General features: G+C 52.2%; 1 protein-coding gene across 10 annotated transcripts in view; it reads right to left on the bottom strand.

Moving 5' to 3' along the window:
* VPS13D (vacuolar protein sorting 13 homolog D) overlaps nt 1–26,727 on the bottom strand; it is a 231,178-nt gene that overhangs the window by 20,093 nt on the left and 184,358 nt on the right. For 9 of the 10 annotated variants that reach the window (XM_053660580.1, XM_053660579.1, XM_053660578.1 and 6 more), the window contains one exon: nt 25,368–25,563. The exons of the other annotated variant lie outside the window; for it this stretch is intronic. In XM_053660580.1, the coding sequence (XP_053516555.1) occupies nt 25,368–25,563 (196 nt within the window). The remainder of the gene's footprint in view (nt 1–25,367; nt 25,564–26,727) is intronic. 10 annotated transcript variants of the gene reach the window in all.

Below are 26,727 nucleotides of genomic sequence, written 5' to 3' on the forward strand. Positions count from 1 at the left end.
ATGGTGCTGCGTTTCCAAAACGCCGGCCTCTGCGTGCGCTCAGGCTGCTTTGCTTCTTACAAACACAGCAGACGGCTTGTGCGGCTGCAGCATCTGCCCACACCGTCACGGAACCAGGGCGTTTTGCAAATGCCAGCAAGCTCCCCCGTGTTCTAAGTTCCACGTTCTAAGGAGGGCTTCCTTATGGGAACCCCTTAACCAGGGTCAAGTTCCCTGCTAAACTGTCACTGTTAATGCCAATCCCAGAATATTTCACATGGGCCAAAACACACAACTTCTGGTAAACTTGATTTTGTGGCTATTAAGTGCAAATTCTAATGATAACAAGCTGACTAAATAAACCAGATATTTTCAGATTGAATTCTAACCAATGATTACATAATTTATAAAAAATCGTTATATTTTCTATCTTCCACCCAAAGTCGACCTCTTTTGAGAGACAGGTAAAATTTAGGCGCTTGGCAGTGCAGAGGCGAGCACCAGGCCTTGGAGACACACGGAGTCCTGGCCCGGCCACGCATGAGCCGGGTGAGCATGTGGTTTCCCTCCCAGCAAACGAGAATAGGATACTTATCGGCTGCTGATGTTGAGGTGATACGTGAAAAGTGTCCAGCACAGTGCACACAGTAGGCGCTCATAAAACCTGTCTCCCTCTCGCCTACCCTTATTCAGAATTACTGGGTGTCAAGTCAACTTACAACACCGAAACGTGGAACTGTTAAAATGTGGATGTCAGCAGTCTGCCAGCACGCCGCGGGAAACCTGATGTGCTGAATCGCGTAAGATCAGCTTGTCAGGAGCACACTGACGTTCGGACACTCGGGACCCTGCCCCTAAGGCCCGTCACTCGGCCTGCCCCAGCCGTCCCTCATCTGCTTGAAGAACTGTCTTTAAAGGGCTGGAGCTAACCAACCTGGCAGCTCAGGGATGATACCAAGTGTCAAATTTGTGGAACGGGATTTAATAGTTTCAGACTATTGCCATTCACAAAATTCATCGTAACAGAGTTTTCAGTGGCAGAGTCTGTAACGGTAACCTGAATCTGCCCAACCTGAGAGGGGAGCTGCCCTGATGGAGGAGGGGTTGTGGGCGTGTCTGTCCTTAGCACCCCACTGGCCCCGAGGGCTCAGCCTGCACGCTGGGGGGGGGGGGGGCCTCCCTCCCTCAGGACCAAAGCCAAGCAGGCACAGGGTGGGCAGCTCCCGAGGAGCCAGTTCATGTGTAAAAAGGACGTTTTACACAACCTTTTACTACCAAACGAATGAGGTGGGAAGGGAAAGGGCACTTTAAAAATGGACAGGGGCGCTGAAAACCGACCGTCACGAGAGTGGAGTGTGTGCACAGCTGCCCCATTCACAGGGACACCCAGGACTTCAGGTGGCAGAGGGGGAACTGGACCCTGAGAGGAAGGCTGCAGGACCAGCCAGGGACTCACCCTCTCTCCGGCCACCAGCCTCCCCCAGGGAGCGGCAAGTGCTCTGAACCCAGCCACGGCCTGGAAAGTTCACTAGGGGCTGAACGGACGCTACGTGAAGCCAGAGCTTCTTGTCTCTTCTCTGCATGTTGGGCCCCTGCACCCAGAACAGTGCTGGGTGCACAGTGGGTGCGCACAGACCAGCGAACACGACTCTGTGTTACAACTGGGTTCAGAGGCTCCAGGGCCTCCAGAGGCTTCAGGCAGCGGGGATGGCCGTAGGTCTTGGGGCTCCTCCTCCGAGACAGACTGGGAGTTGGTAAGGACCCAGGGACAGAAGAAAGCTGGTCATTCCATCTAGGAAGGACACTAGAGTTACTGACCTGGGTCATGTTCCCCGGGGAGGCAACTGGCTAGCAGTCTGATGGCCTCAGGGTGAATGCGCCCCAACGGCACATCCCGGGGGCAGGAGAGAGTAGCGGGGTCTGGAGCTCTGGAAACCACCCAGGGCTCTGGCTCCCTACCGACGGTTCAATCCCGTCCCAGTGCTCAGCACTTAAGCAGCCCGGAACCTCTGGCCAAGGTGATGGATTCTCTGCACTAGCTCAGATTCCAAGAACTTCTTCAAAGGATTTTTACTGTATGGCTTTCATTAGTTTAATCCCGACTTTTAGGTTCTTTTGACCTAGAAACATAAAGAAATCAACCAATCACCTACTCCTCATCTTCCTTTGACCAGCTGGTGCTTTTTTATTCTTTGTCTTCAAACTTAACCGATGGCCGAGCTTTCTTAAGATGCCAAGGCCACTGTGAGTGAAACCTGCCCCTCCACAAATATGAGATGGCACCTTCTCTTTGAACTTGGTCAGACTGGCTCTGGCCCATCATTCCAAAGCTCCCAAGAATATCTTGGATTTTTCAGGCAACAGAAGAGACTGCTCTTTGTTCTGCCTCTTGCCCCAGTGCCTGGGTATGAAGCCGGAGCCAGAACAAGGCAAGGAGAACATCGTGGGTCTGAATGGGGCTTGGGCTCAGTGGTGTCCTTTCTGTCTGGACAGCAAGGAAGCGGGGCACAAGCCGGCAGCTATGACACCCTTCAGTGCCTCTACACGGGGCACATCTCTGCCCAGTGACAAAAGATTACTGTTTATGTGGTGATAAGGTCAGGCCGCCTTATAATTAAGTGCCGCCGGTGTGAACATGAACAAACTCGATCACCACAGTCCATCAAGCCTTGGCAAACTGGTTTGTTTGGTCTGGACAGCAAACAACATTCCACACTCCCGGTTTTTTTCTCCCAGTTCCCCTGCGGCCCCATCTCCCCCAAACCTTTTTTAAAAATTACAATCTGTTCTGCTGTCTTGAGTTACATTCTGTAAATAATAAGCAACACTGATGAAATGCAAAAAGCTGAAAACTCGCAAAGCAGAAAGATCTGCAGTGTGTCCCACATCTGTGTCGCATTAAGCACACGCTCAACGGACCCGCTGATTCCTGTCTAATCAGCACACGGGCTGACGTGGGCCGGGGGCTCTTGTGCCACAGGCCGCGGCAGGGCCACCCGAGGCAGGCACGGGGGGCAGGAGCGGCACCATGAGGTGCAGACTCGGAGCCACGACACCGAGGCACAGGGGCCAGCCTCACGGTCCTGGTGCACGGGTGTTGTAGACTGGCGGGTCGCCGCGGCGGTCGGCTCGTGGGGAGGGCTCCAGCTCAGAGCCCGCCTTCCCCGACCTCACTCAGGGTCACTGAAGCTGGGGCTGTGGCAGTTAAACTAAATAACATGTTGTAATGACAAAATGTCTCATTTGAAGGAGTTGGCTGCCTATACATTAAAATGCCTACAAAATAAAAATAGAACAGGAGGAAACCAATTAGAGTCCATTTGGCAAAACGCTCAGAGGCTACTAGAGATGTTAGTTGCTATGCCAGGTAAAATCTGATCCCATCTTTCCTCCTTCCAAGCATTTTACACGCATGTGCATGAACACATGCACGTGTGCACGCACACACATGCAGGCACTCAGGCTCCCATTTAAGAAAAATTGGCAGAGCCTGAGAGAGAAACTGGCATGCTTTGAACTTGTGGCATCGTGCTCAGTCCCTGAATGACCAGAAGGCTCTGTGTTGGGAGAAACCAGACTCAGGCTCAACGAAGAGTCTCTAAGCCGAGGAGCATGTGAGCTTCCAAGCACACCCTCGGGAAGACTGGGCGCACCGCCGCCGCAGCCGGCTCTCCCAGACCCGTGCCTCCCCATTAGCGGCAGGAGAGAAGACACCCAGACGAAGACTGGGGCGCCGCCAGGGTCCCCGCTGCACTGGCGTCTCGGGAGCTGACGGCCCCGCGCACGCGTCTTCAGGGCGCTCTCACAAGGAAGCGTCTTACTAGCGCTCCGCTCCACAGAGAAGGAAACTGCCTGTGAGGATGATGACGTCTGTCCAAGGCCATTTGGCTGGTAAGTGGCAAAGACACAACTGACCTTGGGTTTTTCTGGTTCTCTCGGCCTCAGTAAAGTCATCGTCACCAGCATGACTGTTGGTGAAAATCTGACGCATACTGTGTCCCTCACTGTATTAAAAGCATTCTGGAGATCCTGGAGGGCTACCAAAGGAGGCGGCGACCTGACCTCAAGAAGCTTACAATTCACTTGAGAAGGCAAGACGGACATCACTGAAATGGCTGGGGAAGAAACCCAGACCACGTCCCACTGATGGAAGGGTGAAGGAGGCCTGGCCCCGTGCGACGGAGGGCAGGACGGGCTTTCTGGGAAGGCCTGGCTTCACGTAGGGCCCTGCCTAAACCTTGTAGAGCAACATTTTTATCACTAAAACAATGCATAGCATCAGTCCTAACCTGTCAGGCTTTAACAGGAAGTAGCATTGAAGAAATACTAAGAATTAGATGAAAACAAGAACAAGGTGAAAGCCAGTTCACAGACCACATCACAGACACCCTAAAAACGCCTGATGGAAGCCTCGGTCCTGACGCGAAAGCGGCCGACTGAGGAGCCGTGCGCGGGGGCCGCTTTCCTCCGATTCGGCCACAAAGCAGACTTCGACTCCCACCAGTGAAGTTCCCAAATAACTAGCGTGCATTTCATTCATACCTGGAGAAAAGATACGTGTACATTACATCTAACATGGACGAGAAGCTGATGAACATGACAGCTACTGGAAGTGCAGGGCCAAGAAAGGATGAGAATAAGCAAAAACACACCAGAGAGGAAGATGCATTCTGACCTCAAGGGGCTTTAAGGATCAGGGTGAATGACACACAAAGATAATTCACGAAAGAAGAAATCCGAATGCCAACCGAGGTATGAAGAAATGATCCGACACTCCTAATTATCAAGGAAACCCAAGCAGTGACACAGCCATTCCCTCCCTCGGATGGGCAGAGACGTAAAACAGCGGCGACGCCGTGCTCTCGGTGCAGCGTCCACTTCACAAGATGCCTGGCTGGACCGTGAGGGAAGGGCCGGGGCTGACGGAGAACGGGCCCCTCCAGCCCTGTGGGTGGAGGTACAGGCAGCTTCAACTTCCCAGAAGGCAGCCTGTAATGCACTTCAAAATAGAAGATGTATATACCCTTTAACCAAGCCATCTTATTTTTAGAAAATGACTTTAAAGTGATGATTATACACATATGGAAAACTGTAAGTAGACAATGCTTATGACAGCAAAATACTGGAAATACCCATCAATAAAGAAGTAGTTAAGTATACTGTATATATGCAATGAAACAGTATGTAAATGTTAAAAATGATGACTTACTTTTGGAAAGGAAAGATGGAGCAGAGCTTCTGTTGAGTGAAAAAAGGTTAGACATCGACGTGTATGCTCCTATTCACACAAAATCATAGAGAGACATCCGTGTGTGTGACCCTATGGACATGACCTGGCAGGATGAGCACTACCAGCCTTTCGGTGATGACTGACGGCCGGAGGGGTCGAGTCCTCATTTCCTTTCCTAGAGGGGACCACAGTGCCCATCTCACCAGTGTGCGTGAGAATTAGCCAGTCGGTGCGGGTCCCAGAACACAGCCTGTGCACTTGCAAACGTCCGTGCGCCATTTAACATTTCCGAATGGTTACACATGCCCACCTTCAAACTCAAACACCACAGCTACTTTTTAAAAGGATGACTCAGGGAGAGCCAGGCACAAACGCCAAAATGTCCAAAGCTCCAAGGAGTACCGAGTCCTGCCGTCACCCACCGTCCGCGGCACAGCTGGGCGCAGACTGGGAGACAGCCAGAACGGCCAGGCGCCGCCGGACGGGCTCTCTTCTGGGTTAAGAGGCCGTCCTTGTGGACTTTTCTCAAGAGGACGGGGCCATGAACTGATCATTAGTCTGGACGCTACTTCTCCCTGGATGGGGAGGCTGGCCCTGCTCTGCACTGGGTGATGGTGGCAGTCCCGGATGTCGCCCAGGTAACCCCAGGGCGGCACTGTCTCGCTCTTGGATCCTGAGCAGCAGGAGAGAGGGCTCGCTTGCCTGCAGTTTCGGACCAGCTCAGAGCAGCGTGTCCTGCCTGGTGAGTGGGAGGGGCTGACAGGGCTGCAGAGGACCCAGATGCTCAGAGCACTTTCCCTGCAGAGCCCCCGAGCCCAGACTCGAGCTGCAGAAGGGGCGCTCCAAGGGTGGGTGAGAGCAAGAGCACTGCCTGCCGGCTTGCCCCAAACTCCCTTCCCACTAACACGGGACAGCGGACATCTGGAACTGGTTCTGAGGCCCTCCAGCTGCAGGGCCACTGGAGTGAAGTTCGTGTTTCACTGGAAACTGCACTTCAGGGGCCTATAGACTGTCCTTTCTGATTCTCCTCAGGGTGAAGTACAACCTAGAAGACAAGCTGGTTCAGAGACCAAATCGGCTTGGCTTTGAAATGTCCCCTTTTCCCATCCCCCTCTGACAGCAGAATTAATGGTCCAGGTGGTGAGAAATCAAAAAATGAAAGAGAAGGACTTGAGGTCATCTCAGGTGCATGTCTGTGTCTTCAGAAGAATCCGACGCACCCCCTGGGTCGGGGCCGACACGGAACCTTCAGAGCATGTGTCCTCCTCAGGAACCAGCACCACTGAGACTGAATCCATTTAAGTCGTTGGACTGGGGCGTGCCTCCACAGGACTGTAGAAAATGTGGATTCAAAATGCACTTGGACTTGTTGAGAGCCAAGGAAGCAACGAGGAAAGATGCTAGAGCCTTCCGGACAGAGGCGGCAGCATGTAACGTTCCCCCCAGAGCTGGTGCGCCCCACCACGAGCTTTTCGCCATCGGCATCCGGGGCACTGAACACAGGCTTGCGAGCGCACAGCCTGGTGAACAGTGGGCGCCAGCCCTTCCCCTGGGCCCACTGTGCCTCTGGAAAAGGCAGGTGCACCCGGGAGTCTGTCCGGTGCAGAGGCAACAGCACCTCTTCCTGCCACGTTAATGCTGAACACGAAGAAGCCTCTGCTGTAGCCTCTCCTGCCAGCTGAGGGTTCGCTCCACCTCTGGACCAGGGGTGGGGGGCAGTTGAGGAGGGCAGGCATGTGACTTTTCAGAGACTGACTTCCTTGGGGTGGGGAGAGGCAGGCAGGCCCGGGCGCCACTGATGGTGAGTCACACAGAGCCGGCGGTGGCTCTTCAGGGCCCCCTCTTCAAAGACTCACTGACGCAAGAGGCTGGGCCCAGGTTTCCTTCTGCAGATGAAAATCTCTATAAATCCCCGTTAGTGGGTCATCTGGGCACCTCATGGCATCTTCACTGTTAAACGGGACAGAAATAACTCAAAGGAGTAGCACTGTTTCTCCCTACAATTCAAACTCTCCCTTAGCGTTTCTCTCTTCACACCCCCAACTGGCCGCAGCACAGCTGCCTGACTTCAGCTGAGCTCAAATACCGACCGAGAGAACCCCAGACGGGTGTTCCCCTGAAAGCCACCCGGGGGGCTGCAAACCTTTGGGTTCAGCAGCCACTTCGTGGAGCCCCCCCCCCGCCCTGCCCAGGGCTTACTGGCAGAGCCCGCTTCTAGGCTCCTTACACACGCCGCCCGGGGAAGCGTAACTCCACGGAACCCCACCGTCTTGGAGCTCGGGCGCTTTCAATCTCTCCTCCTCCCAGGAGCCCTTTTCCAGGCCCCACTACACCAAGATCAACAGATGTTATCCTTTGCCACCAAAAGAAGGTGAGCACGTGGACAATGTCCTTCCAAGGCTTCCTGTACTGTGTACCGGCCAGCATTCCCAGGTGACCAGCTGGTCAGGATGGACTGGCTGGATGGCAAAGACAAGTTGGAGCCAGGATGTGCGACTGCTGTTTTGTGCAGCTGGCAAATTCTGGACTTGGAAGGAATTCATCACACACACTAGTTCGTCATGCGGGGAGGGGCCGCAGGGGACAGGAAGCAGTGATGATGGGCAGAAGAGAGGACCGGGGACAGCACTGCTCCTGGACACAACACTGGACCTCGTTCTTGGTTAAGCTGGTAGAAGGGGGGAGCAAGTGGCAAGCAGCTGTCACACTGTGAGGTTCCAAGTTTGTAGGACCTTTCCCCCCAAAAGTGCATTAGCACCTTTTGCCAAACCTTCTGGGTTTTCTGGCTCGTAGGCAGATACCTAGTTCCCACCCTCCGCAACCGAGAACTAAAGTGGGTCTGAGACCTGGTAAGAGACCTCCGATTTAAACCGTGGGATCTTCTGATGGGGGAGACCACAAGTGGCCCAGAGGGAACACAGAAGTTAGGACTGTGTGCTGTGCAACCAGACTGCCAGGTTCAAATTCCGGTTCCTTCTCTCATGACCTCTGAGGTCTTAGACAAGTTATATAACTTCTCTGTGCCTCAACTTCCCCATCTATAAAATGGGGAAAATACAGCTCTCGCCTCACTGGTACCTTATAGGGATTAAGCGGTAATTTGTGTAAAATGTTCAAAACCACGAATGGCACAAGTAAGCATTCAGGGACTGGAACATCGTCATCCAGGGCTCAGGATCTGCCTGAGATGGGAATGATGGTCTCGCTGGGCAGCATGGACAAAGGACAGCAGGTCCCCAGTCTTGCCAAAGGGTGAGACTGGCTGATGGACAGAACCACTGCCTAACCCACTTTTGTCCCTTTACTCAACGCAGTGTGACTACAAGGACCCAGGCCTCCCCGGGGCCTTGCTGTGACCATGTGCCCTCTTCCCCACGCCCTCCCCGGTAAAAGGGTCGAGGCCACACAGGGCGGCCTGCCGCTGACAGCCAGCGTGCCGGGCTAACAGGCCACTCGGTGGGACAGCCCTCCACCCGCTGAGTTCTAGCACTCAGGCTCCGCTGTGGAAAGCTAGCAAGGGAGGCCGTTACCCGCCTTCGAGGAGGCTGGGCAGCAGGGAAGGAAACAGAATCGTCTGGGTCTCGGCAGCTCGACGGGAGGGCTCCACGGTCGGCATCCAACCACCCCTGCCACCGGCGCAGCCTCCTCGGAGACGGGCAGGTTTCCTGTTGTGTCAGCCCCACTTCCTCCGGCAACATTATACTGCAAACAGAGGGCTCCGCCGACTGAGGCACTGCGGTGTCCCGTTTCTGGCCGGGGAGGGGGCAGGCTGCTTCTCCTCCGGAGGGAAACATTACCGTGCCCTGACCCTCTCTAGACAGCGTGTCTTCCCTCTCCCCAGGCCTGAAAAGCTGTTTGAAGAACAGGAACGTGCAGGCTTTCCTTCCTGACCTCAGATGGGCGCGTTCTGAATGGCAGCTGGGTCTATTACATGCAGTGTGAGAGGGTTAAACAGGACAGCCTCAACTCTTTATAAACGTTTGCCCTGTGGATATGTACTCGTTGGCGGCAGTACAAGACTCGAGCTGTATTACACGCCTTAACGATATGGTTCAACTGTCGGTCAGGCTGGGGCCTGGCACGGGGCCAGGCCGCAATCAATGGGACACAGAACCTCCCCTTGCAGATCATCACGAAGGCTCGTATTATCTCCTTTTCGTCGTGCTGGTTAAATTTATGGAGCAGAACCCTGAAGCCGCATTCCTCGGCCTGGGCCGGCCCACGCGGCCCTCCCTCCCTTTGTTCGGGACTGCAAGCGAGCCGTGCTTCGGACGGCTGCAGGGTTGTTAGTTCAGGCACTGACTGTTTGCTCACAACTGAAATGAAAGGAGTTCAGTGGAAGGGCAAAAGGACAGCCTGAGTGTAAAACCCCATCCCAGCAGGCCCTGGGCCCCTCCATTTGGCCCTGAGCTTCTCCTGAATGTAAGATTGTATTCTGTTCTCACAAAAGCACAATCTTCAGGCTGATCTCCAATAAACCGTCTCTGAATCAGCGACCCAGTCCTCCTGCATTGTGCCGCCATGTGAACTCATGGGTTGGGGGTACCGGGGGAGGCAAGCTGGCCCAAAACAAGGCCAGAGGATCCGTAGTTCTGCAGTCCTCTTCCACCCTTCCCAGGGCTCACTGGGGATGGGAGGCAAACAATGACTGGTAGCTGGTCTTATTTTTAATGTTAATATGGAAAAGAGTAAACTGATTTTTCAGGCCTTGGCTATGGGGTGGGATACATGAGCAGTATATGTGAATACACATGTGCATAGTGTGCATGTGTGCCTGGGAGGGGTTTGCAGGGCAGACTCAGTCTCCTGGAGTCCAACAGAAGGTCCCACACGTCAGACCACTAAGCCTGCCCTTTGGCTCTCATCCTTGATCCTTGATATTGGGGACTAGCGTCCAAAGAGGTTGACAAGCAGCCCAGTGCATGAGGGGGACCCCCACAGCTCACCCAGGGGGTGCCCTCTGATGGCGGAAGAGCCGAGTCATCCGGAGCTGAATCAGGGTCTCCCAGGGAGCTGTGGACCCACAGACCAGCATGTGGGTCTGCGGTGCCTCTGCAGGCCCACCTATAAAACGTGGCTGCTGGGATGAGCTGTGCAAGTCTGGAACAGCGGCCGGAAACCTTCTAACTGAGGTCCAAGCACAGCAGAGAAAGCAGGAGTGAGGGGAACAGAGAGGAAAAAACCTGGAACCAAATCAAACCGAAGACTCGGTGAGAGGCCAGGTAGGGCAGTCTTTGCTGGGGGCGGCCACTCATGACACCACGCGAGCTTTCCCGCTAGTTCTGCCTCTCAGCAGCTGCTAGGCAATGCCAGACTGGGGTCCCGGCTGGTTCAAAACTGAAACCAGCCCTGGCCAGTGTCTCGGCTGGCTGGAGCGCTTGTCCCAAACAGGTTCGATCCCTGGTCAGGGCACGTGCGGGAGGCAACCATCGATGTTTCTCTCTCATATTGATGTTTCTCTCTCATATCGATGGTTTTTCTTTTTCCTTTCTCCAAAATCAATAAAAACATTTCCTGGGGTGAGGGTAAATACATAAATAAATAAATTCAGAAATCCCACACCAGCAACAACACGCAAGAAGGCATCTTCCAGTTCCGGGGAGAGACACTGCTCCGATGGCGTCTAGTGGCTCTGGTGGCCTGTCTGACTCAGAGCCTGTTCAACACGAAGGGAGAGAAAGGCCTGCATTCAGTTCGGAACCATGCACTTCGGAATGCACACGGGGCATGCACTCTTGCCGTGTCCTCACGAGGTTTCCTTGCCCACTGTGTTGATGTTGAGATAAGAGCTAATGGATTTGTCATTCCAAAACCTGAACCACCTTTTTGGGAGTAGATGGGAGCTGCCACGGAAGGACTGGACCACAGAAAACTGTAGCTTCCTACTGAGCACTGCTTTTCTTTCTTAAAGGATCTTATTTATTTATTTTTAGAGTGAGGGGAAGAGAGGGAAAAGGAAAGGGAGAGAAACATTGATGTGAGAGACACACGGACTGGTCGCCTCTCACACACGCCCCAACCAGGGACCAAACCTGCAACCCGGACATGTGCCCTGACTGAGAATCAAACCAGTGACTTTTCCAGACCATGCCAAGCCAACTAAGCCAGTACCAGTCAAGGTGAGAACTCCCTACATCAGAAAAGAACAGGCAAGAAAAAGTTAAGGTAGGTAAGGCTAATTTAGGAAATTCTCTAGAAAAACGTGTAATCCCTTCAATCTGTCTCTAGGAATTCATACCCAAGTTCGGGGCTAACCCTGTAGTCATAATAAGGCCTGACTCCTCCCTGGGGGCAGCCCCCACGGCATTTGCGTGTGCATGGTCACAAGGGTTACGGTAACAGTCATGAAGGAAGCCGGTCTCTGTCCGGTGTCGGTGCTTAGCAGGAGGGCTCCCGGAGCCTTCGTCCGGCCCAGGTGTGCGCCCAGTCACACTGACGTCTGCTGACGCATCAACATCTGAAAAGTTGAAAAGCTGGGCCTGTCTTCGAGAACTTACAAACAGTGACCTGGATGCCCCCGCTTCCTGCTGGACCTTGTCCATCTCAGGGGCACTCTGATGACCATATTCCAAGGACATACAATCATAAGTGAAGAGGCCAGACGCCCCAAAGCCAAGAACACATATGTCCCCAAGCAGGATGCAGCAGCAGCCACTGCACAGGCCCGGCCACCCCACTCGGCTCCCGCGTTTCGGGACTGCTTCTCCCCAGCCACTCAGCCCTGCTACCTACTCCAGCATTGTGGGTGGGGCTAAGAAGGGCTTGTCTGGGAACTAAAAGGAAACATGGTTTGAAATTTGTTTTCGTTTGTTTTTTTTTTAAGATTTTATTTATTTACTTTTTAGAGATGGAGTAAAGGAAAGAGAAAGACAGAAAGAGAAACATCAATGTGCGAGAGATACATGGGTCTGTTGCCTCTCACACTCCCAACTGGGGACCTGGCCCAAACCCAGGCATGTGCACTGACCGGGAATTGAACTGGCCACTTTTGGTTCACAGGCTGGCACTCAATCCACTGAGCCACACCAGCCAGGGCTGAAATTTGCTTTTTCACACCCCATACATCCTCCTTCTGGGTGCAAAATAGCCTTTGTCAAGACATTAAAAAAACCCACAGCACTGATTCCTTGCCTATGAGCTAAAGAAACGGTGAACACTGAGTGCCTCTATAGTGCCGGAGCACGGGGAAGCGCACGGTTACCCTGGGCCGCCTGACACTGCGTCTGTGCGGCCGTCCTCCCCTGACGCCCCACCCCCTGTGGTCCACCCTCCCCGCCTGGGCCACTTCAGTCCTCCCAGAGCTGAGGTCAGAGGGAGGGCTGAAGCAGTGACAGCGCAGGCCTGGCCACAGAGTCAACCTCTCAGGGGATTAAATGTAACCAACTTAAATCATGCTAAGCCCAGCTGAGGGTCAGCCCAGGGCCAAGGGCTGCTCAGAACACTTTAGGTGCAGCTCCGCCTCAGACTCACCCACTGCCTTCGCCCTTGCAGCCAGCACCATGGAGCCTCCCTGTGTCCCACTGGGCTTTCCTGGGTCTAACGTCCTCCTGACGTGGAGCCAGCCCTGCCGATGGCCCCTCTGTGCCGCTCCTCCAGGGAGTTACTTCACAGGCGGTCACCCCAGTCCTGCGGCTACGGCCAGGGCCGGAGGGCCCCCTGCCCCTTCGGAGTGGGGAGACTGACTTGAGGGAGGTGATAAAAAGCTATTGGCATGAGGCCACAAAATAAGAGTGATGTCAGGGCCAGAACCACGGTTCTGGTCTCCCCATTTGCAGTCCTGTTCTCCTGGCAAGAGGCCATGCTGCCTCCAGTACCCGAAGGGCACATCCAGATAGGTTATTCTGATCACAGAGACCCGATCTGGGGAGGCACTGATCCTCCACAGACAGATGGCAAGGACGTGGACTGCTGCCGCTCAGCCACAATAAATCAGAGTGACATCTGTGCTACTCTGTCAGCAACTCCTTGGCATTTTGGGCATAAGAATAAAACCCCATAGATCCTACCCACAAAGTTAACAAAAAATCTATGACATATTAGACCTCAACAAAAGTTTCTTAAAAATCTCTCACTAGAGCATGCTGTCCTCATCCACCAGCCTGTATGAGTCTGAGTCCCAAATGAGTTGCTGAGCCTGCGGGCCCTTCCCCCAAGAACCACCTCCCCGCCTAGGGACACCTAGCATTTCCTAGGGGGTGTGAGGCAAGGGGAGCTAAATTTCTGGAAATAGGACAAATGGGAAGATGAGCTTTGAAATGAATCATGAAGTAAATACTTACAATCCAGAGCAAGCTCACTCTCAAAGGCCCGGAGTTGTCTTTATGATAACCCAGAACTATCTGTGACTGTCACTCTGCAGAACCCATGTACAAAAAGGTGCCTGATGAAAGAGATGTTTTAAAGGGCCCATCCTACCTCACTGGAAATGAAAGGCGTAGTCTTTCCTTTAAACTCTTGCCCAGGACTGAGAGCACTGTTTTATTCACAGACAGTGGGGACCCTGCACGATAACATTCTCTGTGAGCCCGTCCTGGCGGGAGTCAGACAGATAGGCCCTGATCGTCCCAACGGCCCCGCCAAAGGGGGGTCTGGTCCTATAATTCAAAACCCTTCAGCGATACTCAACAGTGGACTGTCATGCGTCTGGAAAACATAACCGTTTTTGAAGGATGCTTTCCAAACCACGTAATGCTTTTAAAGCTGTTTATCAAAAGAGCTGGACGAGCAGTGGTGGCCCAAAAGAGCCCGTCAGCTGTTGCGGGGCCACATGCCCCATCCTAAAGTCCACATGCACTCCGTCATCCTCGGCCGCCTGGCCTTCAGCAGGCGACAGATGCCAGCGCTGGAAACACGCGCTGCATAACTCTGACCCGACGAACCTGGCTCCAGGACAGATTTCCATGTCATGCGGGGCTTTTGGCTGAACTCTGCTCGAACCCAGAGGCGTATCATTTACAGCAGACACTAACAATAGTTTGGGATCACCTGCTCTTCGCAAGCGAGTTCAGAGCAAGTTCGTGGCCTCTGCACGCACACCTTCTCCAGTGAGCTTCTCACGCTCAAAGGCTGTGAGCCCAGGTGAGCTCCTCGGCCAGCAATCCCACCCACGTGACTATCACGGGCTTGCAGGCCCAAATTTAACGGTCTGTTGTGTGGGAAGGGCCCAAACCCATCAAAGCGCACGAACTCCTCACCTCGGCTACGGCAAGTGGTCAGCAAGTCTTTGGGCACAGGACGTAAGTGACAACTAAGGACATAATCCACGTCACCTATGCTCAGCGTCCTGTATTCAGACACAGTCCCAACACAAATGCCATTTCCTGAGCCCTAATTACACGCCACATGTCAAGCCGAGTGCTTCACAGATGGCATTTAATCCCTACCCCCACCACGGAGGTGGGCACTAGTTGTCCCCTTCCACGTGAGTCAAAGAATCTCACCTCAGAGATTCTTTGGGGTGGATGGGGTGGGGGGCAGTCTGCTCCAGGCCACAGCTAGGAAATAGCAGTGTGATGACTCAGATCCAGGGCTGGCTGCCTCCCCACGGCCTCTGACCTACGGCTACAGACGTGGGAACCAACAGCGCCGCGGGAGCCCCTCCTTCATTCCTGTAGATGCCTGCTTTCTGTCCACACCGGCCACCACAATGCTCCCTCCTATTCTCCTCCAGAAGTGGGAAAGGCCTGTGATTTCATGTTCTCTCCACGTCTCTTTCTGAAACCAGCGCCTCTTTGAAGAAAGACCTCTTGCCCTTGGAGTGTCAAGATAAGAAAACTTTCAGCAACTTCCCCTGGAAACTACCAAACACCCATCAGCACCCAGGACCTAAGTACAGTCGCTCACCAGCTGCCAGCCCCTCTGAAGAGCTTTTATGGTTCAGGGCGGGGTGGTGACAGGGCCATGTCACTATCGTGGGGCGTGCTGCTTCTTTCATGTTCCTGGGGTCTGACAAGAGCCTTCTACGACCTGTTTCTTTACAACACACAGGACGAGAGATTAAAGACCCAAACCAGACTGAAACCTGGTCAGGGGGGCTTGCCACACCTTCTCCCCAGAGGCTTTCTAAACCTTCTGGGTGAGGAGGGCCACGGATGCCCAAGCAGATACGGCCCCCAAATTGCTGTGATCGAGTGAGGTGATACATGGGAACACACAGGGCAGTGCCACCACCCCAGCGGACATTCGGAAGCGCTGGCAGTCACGCAGCTGCCGTCTGCCAATGCTGCCCGACTTCAGGAACGCTGGAGCAGAAATCGCGGATTTCGGTGAAACCACATTCTCTCGGTTACTAGTGGGATGCAGGCGGAAAGGACATCGAGAAAGGCTGAACGAATTAGGGGAAAGTCTAAATGATAGGACTTCTGATTAAATATGACAGATGTAGTCCAGAGACCCCTCTAAAGGGAAAGCAAAGGGATACCAATGGCACAAATCCAGAAGGATAAAGGGAAGGTGTCAACAATATTTTAGAAGCTGAAAAGCAGATGGGCAAGTGGTGCTGAAATGTGAGCCCGAGGGAGTGGGAGCCACAAGTAGTAAGCTAATTAGTGCAGCAAAACCCGCGAAATCTCAGAAGCGTGGAGGCACCGAGAAGCTCCGAAGGCCCTGGGGGTCAGGGAGGCAGGCGCGGTGGTGCAAGCCTGTGGGAGAAGCAGGTAGACCTGCGAGCCTCTCACCCCCCCCGGCCCGCTCTTGCTCAGGAGAACAGGACAGTCCTCACGTCCCCCAGCTGACCCACCCACAGGGAGGCCCCCGGGCCCCACACAGAGAGTCCCAATCTGCCAGTTAGTGCCTCGTCTTTACACGTGGGGAGCCAGACAGTCACGAGTCACCAAACATCTGCGAACGGCATCTGTTCGTGGAAGAAAAAGACCAAACGAACAAAAGGAAGGACGTCCGGAGCACCAGGGCACTAGCTCTGCAGATCCAGAGGGCAGCCAGTCCTGACAGGCGCTAGGGCCGTCTCGAGAAAGAATTTCTAAGAAGCTGGTAAATTACTCAACGCCTTTTAGAACTTACAGAGGAGAGTTTATGGATAAATTAGTAATAGGCAGATAGTTTTCTTTAAAAAAGAAGTTATTAACCTCAGAGTAAAAAAAGTTGAGAGTAAGAGTTTGGGGATAAACTGGGAACATACATCGAGAAAACCAATCAAATGACAATAATAAAAGCAGTTATCAACTCCAGGGAGAAAAAACAAACCAAAAAGTGAAACCAGAAAGGAAACATAACCATGGTAACCTATGTGGCTTCACTGGGAATATTATTTACACAGACATGGTAACGTAAAGACTGAGTATTGATTTACTAAAAAGAATATAACTTACTGAAAAATGAGGCAGGGGAACATGTATGTATAGCAATAGGAAGTTAAATAATAGCAAGAAATAGCACTATACTAATTTTTTTTTGAAACATGGAGGTAAATACTTCCTAACTGAATCAAAAGCGTTGAAAGTGGCCATCTCTGGGGAGCGGGAGTCAGACATAGAGAAGAGGGGGCAGGAGACCGCTTCTCAGACATGCAGACGTCTTCAAAGAGTGTGGACATTTATTTAGACAGAATAACATTTAATTTGAAAAAAATTTTAAAAATTGTTATAGTGAGGTAAGGCCAAAAACATAGGTTTTAGAAAACACTCTTCTTATTCATTGTAGATATTTATAATATTTAGGAAATACATATGAGGAATAAAGAATAACTGAAAAGCCTAGAGATCATTAGCCAACTGTAAACAATTAGTAAAACTGTAATGACTTGTTTTGAAAGAGCTGTGAGGGGCCTGGTAACACGGCTGGGGAAGTGCCTGTACCCACCAAGCGTCCCCAGCTTACCCCTCCCTCCACACACCAGTGCCACTTGGTTGCTGCCAAGAACAAACACCAAGTGCAATCACTAATAAAGGGGCAAACTTCTATAAAGCTATAGGAAAGTTGCTGTTACAAGCGCTTAAAACTAATACAAGAATATTAACCCACAAACAGCCTGGTGTGATTCTCAAGAACCTGAGAAATTCTTCAAAGCAGTTTGTCCTCAAGTGTTTAAATATTCTCAGTACTTAATACCTATTACTTGCCTGGAATACAGTAGGAGGTCAACAGTTAATGTATTTCTACCATCAATTTGCCTATATTTGAATCAGTGTGCTTACTAAGCAATTGAATCTAAGTACTGCAAGTTCAAAATCAGCTAAATTGAATCAATGGGGGCCCCTCAGTAGTTCAAACAAAAATGCACAAACCCTCCGAGGCCGGCATCTGTTCACTGGGGTGCAAAGCCTGCCACGCGCGGTAACGTGGCCTTTCACACCGTAGGAGGCGGCAGGCACCCCTGCCCTGAGCGTGCTGCCGGAGCAGGCCTGCCATGTCCCGGAGCTGAGCTCTGCCCTCCGCCCAGCCCAGCGGTGCCCTGTGAGGCTGCAGGGCAACCCACCACCCAACCCGCCAGGGCTTGCCAGGGCTCTTGAGAAGCTTTGCTCCTTTGAAGTTTCCTGCAGTTCTGGGGTTTTATGGTGCGGCTCTGGTCGCCCCTACCATGATCTGTGTTTGAAGTGTGTTTGGGGAAACCCTACAAGGGGCTGGCCGTGGCGTTAACACAGGACAACTGCCTTGTAAAAACTGCTTTCTACGGGAGTTCAAAGGCACTTATCCAAATAGTGCAGGTTTGTCCTGCTCCAGCCACCTTGCTGGGGTAGAAAGCTGAGGTTTTGCCAAGTCGGCTCAGACGGAGAGAGACCTCCTTGATCTCCCGGTCTAGCACAGGGCGATGCTGGCCCAACCAGGTGAGCTTTGGACAAGGCAGACCTCGCCCTCTGACATAGTCTGCCCCACACCCTCCAGGCTGCTGAAGTTAAAATGTATTGGTATGGAAGGTTAAGGCAAAGAACTACATGAGGTAAATTATTGAGAAAGGTCTTTCTGGTATGTGATAACACCTTTCCAATTGTTATTCCAAGGAACCCAGTAAAAGTCAGGGACAAACCCGGAGGGCTGACCCCTGCTGGTGGGAAGCCACAGTGAAGCGTCCCAGCACAGTGGCTCGCTGTTCATCAGCAGGAGGCGGGCCTTCACCACGTTTCAAACAGAGCAGCATGTTGAGGAAATGAACCAGGTATCTGCGGGCCGGTGGCACACCCGCGGAGTCACAGAAGGCGCGGGGCGTGGAACCGCTGCCCACGTCTGCAAACCTCCTTACACCTTGTTTAACGGAACAGCCGCCTTCTCTCACCTGCTCCCATGGTCAGTCTGCGGCTGCTCCACACCCAGTGCAGCTTCTGCAAAACCCCGACGCACGCTACAGGTTCTCACATGAGCTACCTGCCTAAGTGTGTGTGAATTCAGACATACCCACAGAGAAACAGGCTTGGCCTTATGGACCCCTGAAAGGTTTGGGGTTGTCCGGGGGTCCCTAGACCATATTTTGAGAACCTCTGGTCTAAAAAGACCCATATGTGCTAATTGTGCTGATTAGAGATCAGTTTCCTCTCTGTATTAAAGTAAACCCACTAAAAATAGAGACTAGTCACACTTAACTGGATTTGGCTTACATATACCAGACATAATAACATTGTTTCTTTTAGAGAATATTGTGATTAAAATGTCTTACTAATCCAATCCCCTCGACTTGATGAACGGGTGAGAGACTTGGTCAGAATCTGCCGTGAGAGGTGGTCTGGCAGGAGCGCGGATGAAGGCACTGGGGCAACGGAGTGGGGTTCATTGCAACGCCCAGCCTACCTCTGCTCCCCACCCCCCGTCACTCCCCGCCAGCCCGTGCGTCTTCGAGAGCTGAAGCTCTGAGAGCAGGGGCTCTGAACTCAAACCCGAACCCTCTCTGTGAGGGAGATGCCAGCGTCACGCTGGGCACAGAGGACGACGGCTTCGTGAGGGAAAGCAGTGGCAGACGTGGGGCAGGCGCTGAAACCTAAAACCGAGCCGGCCTACCGCACCTCTGCGGAGGAACGCCATGAACAGTGGAGGGCGGCAGGGCTGGAAACGAAATGTTTTCTCTGCAAGTTCCAACCCCAAATCTCAAAGGCGTATCTCATGTATACAACTGAGCGTCAGTCCCGAGTTTTAAAAATCGAGTCACTGAACGAGGAAGGAACTACAGATGCACGACGGTGCGACTGATCACTTAACTCTGAAGGGGGGAGACCGAGGCCAGAGAGCAACCGGGCCGGCCATTTATTTTGTCTGAGCGAAGCCCTGCGCGTTGAGATACAGGAACCGTACTTTAAAGATGGACTTGCCCAACACCAATTTAGTTTTACTTTTGGAAGCAGGATTGTGCCCTTTCCATAAAGTCAGTCATTTCGGCATGCCAAAAATGGCAAAAAATAGATGCTCTCCTTTCTAGAAATGATTATAATGTACCGTGACCAAAAAAGTGGTTTTTCCCTAACAGATAATCTTGCATGAAAATGAGTCATGGGACTTCAGAAATGGAAAGGCTTTTCTCAAATATGTGTGTGCAGGAACGCACACGCACACCTTCCGTCCCCCCCCAGCAACAGATCAGAGCTTTCTGTAAGTTGTGTGCTAATGAGAACAGCATTGTCTGGAATCTTTGAGTGAAAGGGGAACAGAGTATTTAGAGTTCAGCAAGAGGGAAGAAGTCTGTCTTAGAAAATAAGACTTCTCCGCTTGTGTTCCTATGAGACGAATTTTAACTTATAAGGCATGAAGGACTGTGAAGATGTTTCTTAAAAATATCCTATCTTGTAACTTCATCAGCTTAATTTCAGACCTGGTGGAGACAGCCTGTGTCACAAAGGCAGCTCTGAATGCCCCCCTTCGGGGGCCGCTCAGGAACCACGAGAGGCACCCTCTGCCTTTGGGTGCACCACGGGAAGGCCTGGTTCGGTGACAGTGGGACAGGAGAACTCACGGCTCTCCCCTTGCTTGCACCCAGGGTGAGTCCAAGGTGGGCAAAGTGGCGGCTCCCACAAAGCTCTGTGACGCTTTCGGACAACAGACGAAAGATACGAACAGTCCCTTCCCTTCAGCAGGACGTGGCAGTAATTTTCCAGTTCCACTGAAATCTAATCCCTTCTCATGATGAACCTGACCTGTCAGCCAAGGCACTGGCCGCCCCCAGCAGCAGACAGTTACCAAGCCAACGGACGTTTATGCTCACAGATAAGAAACAGAGCCTGGGGGTCAAATGCGTCCTGGGCTCTGGCTGTTCACCACTGTGGATACACAGGCTTTTATACTGATGCTGCTGGAGTCTAGCAGACCCGCCTGGAAGGAGCGCCTTATGCTTCTTAAACAAGTATGAGGTGGAAGCTATAGGATGATATGGTCGACCTTTTTGAAGAGTTAATTCTACTGGGTAGCAATTAAAAACATTTTACTAAAACAAACATGGGATAAAATACAAAATTCATTCACAGTCTCAAGATAAAAAAACAGAAACTTTCCAAGAAATGTTGGATTTGCTCTGCCCCAAGGTACAGGGGCTATCGGTAACTGACCCTCCCTGGCCTCAGATGGAACACAGGCTTTAATTTTTGTTAGATCTTTACCTTTGGAAGTGGCCTGAAGGCTCAATTCAAGCCAATTCTGCTGGGTGTGTTTCGCAGGATACCAAGGAGAGCAAATGGCTGCCCGCGGAGCCGCGTGGGCACCCGCAGCGTTGCTGAGCTGGTGAAAGCGCAGCGGCCGCAGCGCCTGAAGCCCCCCGCTGCCGGCCCGTCTAGCCTGACGCTCTAACTCCAGAGGGTGTCAACCCTTTCGTTCCAGGGAGTCTCGGGTAAGATGCAAACCGTAACAGAGAGGGCTTTTCTTTAGGAAAATCCGCCTCAATTTCGCATCTAAGAGGCCACTGATGGAAAACGTCTTTAACAAATTTTGGGCGGCGTCTTAGGAGTGTTTTTACTGAAAAAGTCAAATATGTCCACCATAAATCTTTTCTGTGAAGTCAACCAAAGGCCACTCGAGAGCTCCCGGGGTGCCTGGAGTCCACAGTGCCACGCACAGTGAGAGGGCCCCGGGGATGCTGGACACTCAGAGCCCTGATGGCCAGGGCCGCAAACCCCAGTCTGTCACTATCCTTCCAGTTCGCCCTTCCCCCTTATCTAACTCAAGTAATGAGATAAGCTCCTCCACTCCTGAGCTTTGGTAAATTGGTTTAAATGCTTCAAGTTCTGCCAACTCCCACTCCCCCACCCCTGTCCCTGCCCCCGGGCTAGAGTCTCGACAAAAAAGGTGAAGAAATACGTTGGAGGAAACCTCAGGGCCCAGCTTCATAAATTTTCATGTACGACCTTCCTAAAGCACACGCCACCCACAGCCCACAACCGATGGCGTGTAGAGAAACATGCAGGCAAATCCACAGCCCAGGGTGGAAGGCTCCTCTCTTTTCAAAGGCATTTTTGTCTCCTTGTGAAATGGCTGCTGCTGGGTCGCCGCAGCTTTCTATCGAAGCAGCTTTGCAAATGCGTTGCCATCCAAATCCAATACACGTGCACAGAACTGGGCAGCAGCCCAGCGGGCGCCCTGCTTGGCCCGGTCTGCCTGGAGGGGAACGGGCTTTTCTCCGGGGCTTCAGAGGCACCACAAGTGTGGCTGCACTGTGCCATTTCCATAAACTTTACTTGGGAACAGACATATGTGGCCCAGCACACGTAGACGAGACCATGCAACCTGAGCCAGCAGATCGTTGCCTTGGAAAAGGCTTCTAATTTCGGTTCCAAACCACACATACTTGTACAGTGAACAAATGCAGCAGGGGATACTGGTCCACAGCACTCGTGTGGGGGCCGAAGGCTCTGCTGTCCTCTGCCCTCCCCTCGCCCCCACCCCCACCTGACTTCCAGAACTTTGAGACCGAGTGGAAATTTCAGAGAAAAGCTAGGTGGCTGTCTTTTTGGAATGCTTGCATTGTCCAACAAGGAGAGGAACTTGGAAGTATTTTAATCTAAAAGAGCTTCAGGAGGGGGTTCCCTATAAACAAAGCCACGTTCAAATACACACACAAAGCCAGTGTTTCCTGTAAGGCCACTGTTCAGACGGGTCACTGGAAGGAGTGTTCTTTCATAGTTTTATGGCTTGCTTTGCTATCATCTGCTTAAAATTTGGGTCATTTGAAACATAGATGTTAAAATCTAAGCCTGCACTTGGATGAAATATTACAAAGGAAGCAGAAAGTCTCATTCCAAGAGCAGACTCAGAGGCAGAGCTCTTGGACTCCTGGGTTCTACTCCTGGCTCAGCCCCTGGGCTCAGGTCAGCCCTCGGTCAGAATCTCACTTCTAATCCCTTCAAATCATTTGTTAGTCCCTGTTGTCTAAACAGTGGGGAAAAACCCTGAGTAACGCCCCTGGCTCCTGTTCAATCAACGGGGATGGCTGGGGATGGTTACATCTCACTTCCAAGAAACCGGGGTGATTTATCCCTTAGTAGAACTAGAATGTTCCTAACAGGTCACGGTGTCATCAGAACAAACCCTCAAGGCCCTGAAATAGCTCTCCATCTGCATGAATCTCTGTGCTCCTTTTATATGACTTTCAAAACAGCACCACCCAGCATTTTACAGTCCTCTATGGCCTTCATGTTAAAATAACTCTGGTGCAGCTTCAAACCTCTGAAGAGGCAGGAATAAATAAGCAGATATATTTGTCCCTAACTTACAGGTGAGAAAACTGAGGCTTAGACAGGCCAGGAGACTTGACGAAGGGCTCAGAGCTAATCAATCAGGAAGGGGGCTGGGGCCCAGATCTAGCGCTCTCCGGGCCAAGTGTCCCCTCCTCTCTAACACGGGATCCTCGCTGAGAGCCCTACTTTTGGGCTCAGATGGACAGACTAAGGACGTCGGTTAAAGTGCTTCAGAAGATGCCGTGATGCCTTCCCAGTGCACTGAAGACCGAAGGGCCAGGTCTCCGGGAGACCCCCATTAGCACGGGTCTAGCGTGCGCGCCACTCACCTCCGACACCCTGGCCACAGCTCTCCCACTCCTGGCCCCTCGGGAACGAGAGGAGGTGCCAGTGCTCAATTCCCCCTCCTTTCAGCTTCCATGCCCACAGGCCACTGGCAGCCTGGCTGCTCCTCGCTTGTCACTGCAGTTTCTGTTCCGGGGGCAGTGAGTGGCTAGGCAGACAGCTGTTCTGGGAAACGCAGCCACACTTCCATTTGACTGTCCGGTCACCGTTTGCTCCGCGGCAAACAGCACAGCCGCTCTGCTCCCTCTCACCAGGAGCACGGCCCTCACTTCACCCAGACAACTCCTACTCACACTCCGGGCTTCGTCTCCGACACCACTTCTCCAGAAAGGCCTTTCTCCACCCGGCTCGCCATAGGTTAGCCGGCCACCCTCTCCCCACCATCTTCTCTAATTATAGTCTGAGAGCACCCTGTAACTCTGCTGTGTCATTTAGCCCAGTTTTAGCTAACACTCTTTACGTTTGCTGCCCCCCTTGATGCCCTCTGAGACTAGGGAAAGCCTTGCCTTATATAGCTCCTGCCATATTCCCAGCCCTGAGCTCTTTGGGGATTTTCAATCAATATTTGCAGACTGGAAATGAATGAACAACAGATATACGCTGACTGACAGCGACCCGAACCTTCTATGGCCTTGCCAGATGACAGGTGACAGTGACAAGAACACTGTTCTGCCTGCAGCAGTTGCTCGTGCCTTCCTGTGCTCCTGGAAAGAATGCCGAACTTTATCAAGACTCCCAAACTCGTATTGTATAAAATCCAAGTGATTTCTTTCTGGGCAACACCATTCAAGTTAGCGGCACAAAAATAGTAGCATTTTAAAAATTTAACACACACACCTCAGACCCTTTTTGAACCAAGTCACTCAATTCCTTGACCACTTCCAGGTTCCTTCGGAATACAAAGGGCCTTCTGCGTCACCAACACTGCTCTAGGTCTTCTTCTCCTGATTGGAGGCTGCAGGTAGACTTCTCGGGCTTAGCGCAGACACGAAGAAACTAACGGGGGATACTTCTGAAGGCTCCCCCTGCCCCTCCTCCTAACTTCGCTTCAGAATATACTGGAGGACAGTCTGAGCTCTGTATCTGAGAATAGAATGTAACTTAACTAAAGTAAACGCTACAGGTCCTTTGTAAAAAAGCAGCTGCTTCCAGATGGAACACATTCTGGCAGAACACATCACACGGTCCCAAGTCTACAATCTTAAGCATTTCCCCAACTGCAGTCATGGGTCATCAGAAAAGTTTCCTGGTGACAGACAAACGGATTCGTTTTAACTGGGGGCGATTTCACTTCAAATCCTGTCTGAGCGAGCAGCACAGCATGGACGCGCCCAAGCCCTGGGCTCTCCAGAAGGGCACACCACGCTGGGCTCTCCAGAAGGGCACACCATGAAGCCCTATGAGGCCAGTGGCAGCCAAACCCTCCCGGGCTTAAGCGGAGCTCAGCTTGGCTGGGAACGGTAACATTCATTATACCCATGGTTGATAAGAGCCTCAATTAGTCAGGGATAAGACCCCTGAATAATGGAGGCTTGAACCAGCCACTAACATAAGCAGCTAAGTTCAAGTAGTGGGATTCTGTGGGGTCTGGAGCTGCAGGGGCTGGGGCTGGTCTCCTGTCTCTGCTGGCATCGAGGCAAGACAGCGCCCTCCCCAGAACTGCCAACTTGCTCGGGACTGCAGTATGAGGCCGGGGGACTGGCTGGGGGACTTCCCAGTGATAGAACAAACAAGGAGGGACAGAACCACATGGTGAACCGCAACTTCAGAGACTCTAGACCTGTGCCGTGGGGCCAGGAGCAAGACACAGCCGACGGCCTGATAGTTTTCTTAATGGGCACGTGGGGGTCCAGTTAGTTTGGTGAGCAGGGGACGGTGGCAAGGGTGCAATCCTATTTCCAACCCCTCTGATGAAAAAACACAACACTGTATGTATTATACCCAGTACACACGGATATAAATAGATATAGCTATAGATACAGATACCGATACAGATATAGATGGAGATATGCAGAAATTCACGGCCGATTTTGGGGGCCTGTTTTCATGTGTTTATATTAGACAAGTCAGAAATTTTAGTTATGTGTATTCAAATGTTGAAAAATCATACCACTAAAGCAGAAAGCAAATGATTAAACACAGCAGGATGGATTAGGAAAGGCCACAGATCTGGGCTGGAAATTGCAAAAGCCACTCCCCCCACGACCACTGACCTGGGGCCACTAAGCGTGGCTGTGTCTCTCACCGCCTGGGCAGTTTCTGATGCAAAATCCAGGGCACCTGCTACTGGCTTGGTTACAGTGCCAACAAGCCCTTTCCCAAGGCCAGATATGAAACCGCTGACACCCCCTTCTGTTTTCACACCTTCCACTGTTGAGGTTATAACACTGGTCAATCCACCAATGATACCTAGCAAAAAAGACAAGGGCTATTGTAACTGAGCCAAGGACAAAAGCAACAGCACTTACAGCCAAACCCCTCCATTCCATGCACCTCGTGAGGTAACTCAGGGGCATTCTGTCAATCCCTTGACAGGCCGCAGGCGGGCCAGCTCAAGAGGCAGAACCAGCAGATTTGCCCCTTAAGTCTGGAGTCAGACATTATATATTAGTCAGAAGTACAGTCCAGTTTTAGAAAGCAAAGAAAACCTAGGGGTTTAACAGCGGTACTTTTCCATTCCAGAGCCCGGGCAGCATGGGGGCTGCTGGGAGAGGATGCAGACAGTGGGATTAAATCGACAGACAGCAAACTAGGCCCCCGGGGGAGGCTGGGACCCTACAGAACGTAAGGCAGAGAGATAACCAAGTGCAGACGATCGGTCCTCAGAGAGCTCTATGTGCCTTGCCAACCGCACCAAATGTCTGAAATGGGGTAGAAGCTACTGCGCACTCTGCTGAAACCAGTATCGGCCATCAGAGCACGTGATAAAGCCTTAAGACACTGCCAAAGCCAGCTGGGACCCTCAGTGCACTCAGTTTGAAAGACCAACCTAGGTCAGAAAGCTATTCCAAACATTTTGAAAGTTGACAGCAATGACGTTAAAGAGCTTCAAAAGTGGCCGGAAGTCTGCCAAGGCTGAAGAGGACACAGTCCTGCGGGGAGGAAGCAGGCCCTGTCCCGGAAGCATTTCCCGGGCAGAGGCCAGGGACACTCACAGGATGTTTACTTGTTGACGGTGGGGGTGGGAGGGAGCTCTCTAGACTCTTCGGCTCTAGTGAGACAGATTGGTAAAGGGGATCGCTTGGGTGAGAATGTACTAACAATTTGCAGCACTTTTTCTGGATTCTGGGCCCAGTTGCTCCAGTGAGGCCATGTCCCTTTCCCAACCTTTTGAACGAAGTTCATGGCTGAGGCAGGACGTTATTGAACCTGGGTCAAGCAGGGCCGACAGACAGAACTGGGCATGACCCCCAGTTTTTAAAGCAAGGATGCTGCTAACTTTTAAGGTTTTTGCATCCTTAAGCCAGGATCTCACTCTAGGCTACTGCTTTCATTCAAACCAGAGTTGAAAGGGGCCTCCTTGAATGAGGCCACCGGTGCCCCATCTTAGAATGGAGGAACGGCTGCATGTAG

This window comes from Artibeus jamaicensis, unplaced genomic scaffold, assembly GCF_021234435.1.
Source record: "Artibeus jamaicensis isolate MK-2021 breed Jamaican fruit bat unplaced genomic scaffold, CSHL_Jam_final scaffold_847, whole genome shotgun sequence".
NCBI lineage: Eukaryota > Metazoa > Chordata > Mammalia > Chiroptera > Phyllostomidae > Artibeus > Artibeus jamaicensis.